This window comes from Triticum aestivum, chromosome 1B (assembly GCF_018294505.1).
Source record: "Triticum aestivum cultivar Chinese Spring chromosome 1B, IWGSC CS RefSeq v2.1, whole genome shotgun sequence".
Lineage (NCBI taxonomy): Eukaryota > Viridiplantae > Streptophyta > Magnoliopsida > Poales > Poaceae > Triticum > Triticum aestivum.
The window spans coordinates 26417866-26426275 of NC_057795.1; the positions used below are offsets into that span (position 1 = coordinate 26417866).

The following is an 8410-nucleotide window of genomic DNA, read 5'->3' on the forward strand; positions in this document are numbered from 1 at the left end:
ATTGAGTCTCCGCTTACAGCCCCCGCAGAAAAAACATACAGCGACGCAAAATGGGCCGGCCAAATTAGCATTAGCATTTGATGGGCCGGCCAAAAGAGTCTGCGCCTAAACGTACATGGGAACAGACCCAGAAAAATCTTAACGACAATCAGCGTATATATAGTTATCATCAGGACTCTGGAGACCAAGAGCAATACGTTGGAGGTCAGTAGCACGAAACCCTAGCCACCGAGGAGCGAGCCCACGAGAGCGGCGATCAGGCGACCCAACACCACCGACCGCGGCGGCTGAACGCCTTGGATGGCCTCATCCTCACCACCGATCGCCGCCACCACCTGTGGCGGCAGGGAAGCCGGTGGGTGGCCTCACGTTTCTTTGGATCTTTCGGTTTTGAGAACTAGTCTACTTAACTGTTGCTTGATTTGATTGCAACTACAGTGAGCAAGGGAGGCACAACCACAGAGCCGCCGGCGGCCTGCACCACGACGACTCCGATGGATTCTGCCGTCCTCCAGTTCAGGGTAGACTACGAGCAAGTCAAGCACCTTAGCGTCGACGATGTCGTCTCCTCTGAGGTCGTCTCCGTCGGCCAACACCTGTGGAGGATCGACTGTTACCCGCGGGGACCAGAAAAGTACTCCAACGAGGACACTGGAAATTACGTTTCTCTGTACCTTAGGCACATGAGCAGCTCCAGAAGCGTAAATGCAATCTTCGACGCGTTCTTGATGGACGGAAACGACGACCCGTCAGAAGAACGAAAGACGACTGGACTTCACAAGTTCAAAATCAAGGGCGACCCTTCAAAGCATGACGACTGGGGATATCATCGGTTCGTGGCCAGAACGGTCCTCGAGGAAAACTATGTTGTTGACGGGCACATCACGTTTGTATGCACCATCATCGTCATGCGTGATACCCCTGTCACCGTGCCGCCTTCCGACATCGGAAACCAACTCGGCTGCTTGCTGGATCAGCCACATGGGACGGACGTGTCGTTTACCGTTGACGGCGAGACATTCCCGGCGAACCGAGCCATTCTTGCAGCCCGCTCGCCCGTCTTCAAGGCAGAGCTTTTTGGGTCCATGGCCGAAGCTACAATGCCATCCATCACACTGCACGATATCACGCCTTCAACATTCAAACGTATGCTTCGGTTCATATACACGGATGAGTTTCCCACTAGTACGCAGGATAACCCCTCCAATGAGATATTGTTTGATTTACTTGCCGCTGCAGATCGGTACGCGCTAGACCGGCTAAAACTTATGTGTGTCCAAAAGTTATGGGATAATGTGTCGATGGATACAGTTACAGATATTCAAATTTGCGCTGAGATGTACAATTGCCCTGAGTTGAAGGACAAGTGCATTGACTTTATTGTTAAAAAGAAAGGATCCAAGAAGCAGCTGGAGGAGTCTTCATCGGTCTAGCTAGGGCACAAACTTCATGGATTATTATAGTTGGCGAGTTTAGACATTAAAGAGAGCGCTGGAACATAATATACTGGAGTATTTTACATAGGTCGGTGCATATTCACTATTTGTGCTTTGACAATAATTAGGGTTTTCTTGTGTTTAACAAGTACCTTCACAATTATACGATAATCATAGTTTTTTTCTTACAAAAGGTGTATCAACTGGGATTTACTGTGTTTTGTTGTTGCTAAATTTATGTACTAGATATGGTTTCAAGTTTGTTAGAGGATTTCCTACTATCTAACCTATGTACATGAACTAGTGAACAGATTAGTTGTTAATTTGCCCATCGTGCCCTTTAAACTGAAGGGGCACGTTTATTATCTCTATCACTGATTTACTTTTTTTTGAGGGGGGGGGGGGGGGGGGGGGGGCGGGTCTACTTGTATTATTTACACACTTGGTTGAAATTAGAACATTTTGAACTACAACCAAATTTATATGCTTTATGTTTTGCTATAAGAGGCGGTATAATACATTCACAAGTCTTAAAGTTTTAGCTATAGTCTCCATCGAGAAAAACAACAATGTGCACACACACACACACAGGGCCACCACTATTATGTCACTCACGAAAGTGCCCTCCACCGTTGGCTTGTCGAACAAATACAGTAGTTCAACTATGCACGGCGCAACTGTAATTTATTGGTCCATATATGTAGTAGTAGATATATGTAGGGTCTCTGAAGGATCATGATTTAAGCGGTCGTTGACATCCTCCTGTTGTAGCGGAGCATGACCTTCCCCTTGGGCCCCGGCATGACCACGTTCCAGTCCGTCTCAGGGAACGGCGACACCATCTCCATCTCAAAGTTCCTCAGTAGGTGGCTCCATATCACCTTGATCTGCATGTACGCGAACGCCTCGCCTACGCAGGCGTGCCGCCCACCACCGAAAGCCGTGTACGAGAATGCTCCGCCGGCCGCGTCCTCCCCTCTGCCGGGGCCGAACCGGTCCGGCTTGTACCTCTCCGGGTCCTTGTACACGTGCGGGAGACGGTTGTGGATCACCAGCGGGCTCGCGACCGTATGCCCCTCCGGGACTTGGTACTCGTCGCCCTCCATGGTCCGCACGGTAAAGCTCCGCCGCGCGTGGCGCAGCAGCATCATGGCCGGCGGGTGAAGCCGCAGAACCTCCTTGATGCAGCGGTGGAGGGTGTCCATCTCTTGCAGGACCTCGTAGTCCACGCGGTCCCCGAGCCGCTCCACGATCCGCTCCTGCTCCTGGACGGCAGCGCGCAGGTGCTTGGCGTTGGCACGCGCGAGCAGGCGCGCTCCGGTCCATGTGCCCGTGCTGGAGCTTGTGTGCTGCCCTGCGAACAGCGCCGAGACCACCATCCCGACGACCTCCGTCTCGGTGGTGGCACGGCCGTCTTTGTACCTGGAATCGATCAGGCACTGCAGCATGTCGTTTGGGCCACCGTCGGGGTAGCTTGTTTTGCGGGAGCTGACGATGCCGGAGAATATCTCGCAGAGCCTAGCGCGTGCCGTGTCGCGTCTGCGGTGCGCCGGGATCGGCAGGTGCGGGAATAGGATGGTGACGAGGCGCATGCCGTACTTAAAGATGATGCCATCTTAATTATTTCCTACCTCGACTTCTTGCACCATGAGTCGGGCGTAGGACCTGAGCTTGGCCGGCTTCATCGCGTCGCCGAAGAAGCGGAATTGTTCGCGGCGAGTGGCGAAATCTACGTCGAAGGCAACGCCAGGGCCGAAGGTCGGAATGGTGAACTGTGAGACCTCGTCCTGGCTGATCTCCGTATCCAGCCCTTGGAAGAAATGGCTTGACACATCTGGCCCAACCAGGAAGGTCACCTTGCGTTGCAACAGTCTCATTGTGAACACGCTCCCCATCTCTGCATGGGCGTCGCGGATTACTTGCAGCGGGCCCTTAATGAGAAGCGCCGGGAGGATCCCTAGTAGGGGAGCCCCTGTGGCCACGGGCGGCGGAGGAGGTGATCGTTTGGTTGTTCGGGAGAACGTCGCTCGTTGCCATGCCATTCTGATCAACACAATTGTGACCAAAATAGGAAAAGATGCTAGCCAAAGGACTCTTGTCAATTCCATCTTTGCACTCCAAATGCGACGGCCGGGGCTAATTCTGTAAGAACGTGGTAAAACAAGTTAGTAACTGAGTTGTGACTTGTGAGTACGCGAGACACCCATCAATAATGTAATCACATGTGCTCCTAAAGCCAAAGCTACCACACAAATAGGGTAAAAATTCAGCTACCCTAAATTTTGCTCAAATTTTCCTTGCCCAAAAATTGGCCAACATTGGCAAGCAAACTGAACTAGTTGCCAAAGAGACATTGGCAAGCCAAAATATTGGCAGCCACTCAAACAAAAAACAAAGTTTTCTTCTTGACCCAAAAATTGCTAAGGTATGTTTTGGGCACCATCCAGACATGTCCATATCATTGCTGGTATTTAGAATTCATTATATCTTTGTCTGCTATATACGTAGAGATGTCTCAAGAATACTATTTTTGTAATATTGCAATTTGTCGGGTCTTACACATAGGCTTCCATGGTAATGTTTTGTCGACATAACATTCTCCAAAACGTGAACTTAATTATCGGTATATTTGAGATGGATCTGCTTATTGAGATGCTAAATATTAATAAATAGATGATACTCCTCTCGACACAGGATTGAAAAGTAATTTTCAAATTTTGCATTGAATATAAATTCATTTGTTAAGATTGAAATCATGTGAGAAATTCCTAAAAAAACAAAATAAAGATAAAAAATATTAACATGAAAAGTTAAACATGCCATAACTAAATGCAAGATTTAACCCCACTTAAATGCATTCATGCATGCTGCATGGCAGAGAGGGATTCCATTTAGATCACACTGATGTTTGTAGATCAAACCAACAAAATCAATGGCCAAAACAATTTTGATGATGTGGCACATTCTAAGAGCAAAAAAAAGGATATTAATGCTTGCTAGTTCCGAAGAGAAGAAAGCTATATGTAGCTATAAGATATATAGATATAGACTGCAAGATTTATTTTTAAAAAGAATTTGTTTGAGATAGAAGAAAGCTATATATAGATGCTTAAGTATGACACTATTTTCCTGCGAAAAAGTTATGCCTTGCGTGCGGGTCAGAACTTACATGACAAGGAATTTCGCTACGTTAGGGTAAGTGTGACACTATTATAAACAATTTACATATGTTATACCGCTAGCTATACTTGCATGTATGTATTTAGCTCTCTTCAAGGAATGCAAGCTTACACCTAACAGTTGCTTCTGGCCTTCAGGGACTCTGTAGAGGATGGCAAAGTGAAGCGCAGGTGCATCAAAGATCTATGGGTGTTTAGCCTAGGGCACTCTGCTCACCTAGGTCTGAGCTACCCGGCGCCCAAAATGATTCAGTGGGAGATGGAGAGACTAGGGAGTGCGCTGCGCGGATATTTATAGTGGAGGAAGTTAATTAAGCCAGCAAATGATCACATGTCTAGTGGGCATGGTTAATGAGAAGGTCTAGACCGGCCTATTAGTCATCCACATGTGGTTAATTAATACAGATTGCTAATTCTCATCCAGCTAGCTAGTAGATGAGTATTAACAAATTCTTCTCTAGTTCCTACTCCCTACGTATCTAATAAGGCTTTTTAGAGATTTCAATACGAACTAAATACAGATCTACATAAACATATTTTAGAGAATAGATTCACTCATTTTGCTCTATATATAGTACATATTGAAATCTCTAAAAAGACTTATATTTAGGAACGGAGGGAGTACATCATTTAATTATCTAAAAAATTTAAAAAATCATCATAAATCTCCGCATAAAGTCAAATGGCATTTGAATTAGATAAGACTTAGTTCAGTCGCATCTAGATGGAAGGAAAGAAGAAACGCTCATCGCGTCGCTCCCAGGGCGACACTAGGGGCCCAACCGTAGCACCACCAGAAGCCCCTCGATCTCGGCGTTTCCCCTATCGTCGCAGTGGCGGTGGGCCCAACACCAAAGGTGCCTGAGCGGGTGGTTCATGATGGTGACTCCCTGGTTCGGCTGGGGTGGTGCCTGTGGGAACATCACGCGTGGCGGCCAGAGCAGAGTCCCTTGGATGATGCAGCGGTGGTTGTTGCCTCCATGGTCTTTCCTGGCGGTGGGCTATGGATCTGATTCCCGCCCAGATCCGTCGTTGGTGTGGCTCTTGATCGGCCGGCAGCACGTAGAGGTGCTAGTGAGGGGCTGCCGAAGTCCCACTGCTGGCGTTCCGACGGTTATGTGCGTCTTCACGGTGCGGCTCCGCATGAATCCAGTTAGCTGCTGGTTTGAAGTGGTGCGGCTGCTAGTAAAAACCGTGCCGACTTCGGTCATGGCGGACAATGGCGGCGGCTTAGGCATCATTTCCTTGTCGAAGTCATCGTGTTGTAGTCTTCGTCACCTCGCTCGGGCTGCTCCGAGGAAACCCTAGATCTGGGTATCCCAGATCGGACATAGGCAACGCCTTTGGTGTCGTTCTCTTCCCGTGGGGCGTCGTTTTGCAGTAGGTGCTGGCTCGTGGGGCCAGGAGTTGGAGTGCTGTTGCAGCTACCACATCGATGACACGGCGGGTCTTGATGACAGAAGAGTGATGATGGACATATGCATGTGGCAATGTTTGGTGTCATGGCAGCGTCGACAACAGGCCTAACAAGGGTTTTGTGGGGTTTTCTGTCCTGAAAATGGGTCACAGCTGATGGCAGCGGCTGCTTCTTTAGCATGTGCCTGCGGTGTGTGCTGAGGATCTGTTTAACTGGTTTGTGCTCCCGACTCGTTTTTGGTTGGCCTGGTGAGACTCTAGATATAGATGGTGAGGCTCCGATGAGAGGTTCGAGCACTTGGACCCGATCGTGAACACTACCATCATTGAGCTTGTAGGGCAGCAACAATTGCCGCAATGAAGGTTGCTTTGGGTTGACCGTTGTATTCTTTTTGTCGGGCTTTGTTGCATAATTTAATAAAAATGACTGTGTGCGTCTTTTTATGCAGATGCCGGGGGTTTCAACCTCCTTATCCAAAATTAAAATCCCATCTAGATAAGACCTAGCCACACCATTAATTCATTTCCTCCTTATCTCATTTAAGCTCGGCACCTGAGGAGGTTAACCACACGTAAAGACTTCAACGTGATTAATTAGCTGTTAGTATCATGGGTTGTATCGCAGTGGTTTGAGAAGATAGTTTTGTTATGCGATCTACATCATCTGGCCAAGGGATAGTATGAATAGGCATCTCATAACATAGATTAAATTTGACTTATATTATGGACCATCTATTAGCTAATAAGTGAAGACAAGGACACATTATTCATTTCTCTCTCTTCAAACTCAACAGTTATCGTAAGTGGTGTTGTTAAACAGCTTTGCTAAGTTTCAGCCGACTAAGACTTTGTTATATATGTCTCAGTCGATGCTATATTCCTTTGATCTTGCATGGAGATTCATACAAAACAATTCTTTTCATCTTTTCCTTTTTTTTTCTTATATGCTACTCCCTGTGTACCGAAATATATGTTGTTGGAGTAGCCGTAGTTCAACTACTCCAGCGACATATATTCCGATACGAAGGGTGTTGGAAATATGCCCTAGAGGCAATAATAAATTAGTTATTATTATATTTCCCTGTTCATGATAATCGTTTATTATCCATGCTATAATTGTATTGATAGGAAACTCAGATACATGTGTGGGTACATAGACAACACCATGTCCCTATTAAGCCTCTAGTTGACTAGCTCGTTGATCAATAGATGGTTACATTTTTCTGACCATGGACATTGGATGTCGTTGATAACGGGATCACATCATTAGGAGAATGATGTGATGGACAAGACCCAATCCTAAGCCTAGCACAAAGATCGTAGTTCGTATGCTAAAGCTTTTCTAATGTCAAGTATCATTTCCTTAGACCATGAGATTGTGCAACTCCCGGATACCGTAGGAATGCTTTGGGTGTACCAAACGTCACAACGTAACTGGGTGGCTATAAAGGTGCACTACAGGTATCTCCGAAAGTGTCTGTTGGGTTGGCACGAATCAAGACTAGGATTTGTCACTCCGTGTAAACGGAGAGGTATCTCTGGGCCCACTCGGTAGGACATCATCATAATGTGCACAATGTGATCAAGGAGTTGATCACGGGATGATGTGTTACGGAACGAGTAAAGAGACTTGCCGGTAACGAGATTGAACAAGGTATCGGTATACCGACGATCGAATCTCGGGCAAGTACAATACCGTTAGACAAAGGGAATTGAATACGGGATTGATTGAATCCTCGACATCGTGGTTCATCCGATGAGATCATCGTGGAACATGTGGGAGCCAACATGGGTATCCAGATCCCGCTGTTGGTTATTGACCGGAGAACGTCTCGGTCATGTCTGCATGTCTGCCGAACCCGTAGGGTCTACACACTTAAGGTTCGATGACGCTAGGGTTATAAAGGAAGTTTGTATGTGGTTACCGAATGTTGTTCGGAGTCCCGGATGAGATCCCGGACGTCACAAGGAGTTCCGGAATGGTCCGGAGGTAAAGATTTATATATGGAAAGTTGTTGTTCGGGTTCCGGAAAAAGTTCGGGTTTTTTCGGTATTGTACCGGGAAGCTTCCAGAAGGTTCCGGAGGATTCCGGAGGGGTCCGGAGGTCCGGAAATTGTTCCACCACGTCCAATACAGTAGCATGGGCTATAGGGGGGCGCCCTAGCCTTAATGGGCCAGGGGCACCAGCCCCCCCCCCCCAAGGCCCATGCGCATGGGAAGGGGAAAACCCTAAAGGGGGAGGCCTCCACTTGACTTGGGAGGCACTCCTCCCCCCTTGGCCACCCCCCCTAGATGGGATCTAGGGCTGGCCGCACCCCTTGGGGTGGGAAACCCTAAAGGGGCCGCAGCCCCCTTCCCCCCTATATATACTTGAGGTT

General features: G+C 47.7%; 1 protein-coding gene and 1 pseudogene across 1 annotated transcript; one reads left to right on the forward strand and one right to left on the reverse strand.

Annotated features, from left to right (window-relative positions):
• The first annotated feature begins 203 nt into the window (after positions 1–203).
• LOC123085337 (BTB/POZ and MATH domain-containing protein 2-like) lies at positions 204–1635 on the forward strand. Its single transcript, XM_044506967.1, has 2 exons — positions 204–355; positions 439–1635. Exons 1-2 carry the CDS (start codon positions 301–303, stop codon positions 1431–1433), a joined length of 1050 nt encoding a protein of 349 aa, XP_044362902.1. The 5' UTR covers positions 204–300; the 3' UTR covers positions 1434–1635.
• Positions 1636–2176: 541 nt separating this feature from the next.
• LOC123085347 (obtusifoliol 14-alpha demethylase-like) lies at positions 2177–3544 on the reverse strand (annotated as a pseudogene).
• Between the last annotated feature and the right edge of the window lie 4866 nt (positions 3545–8410).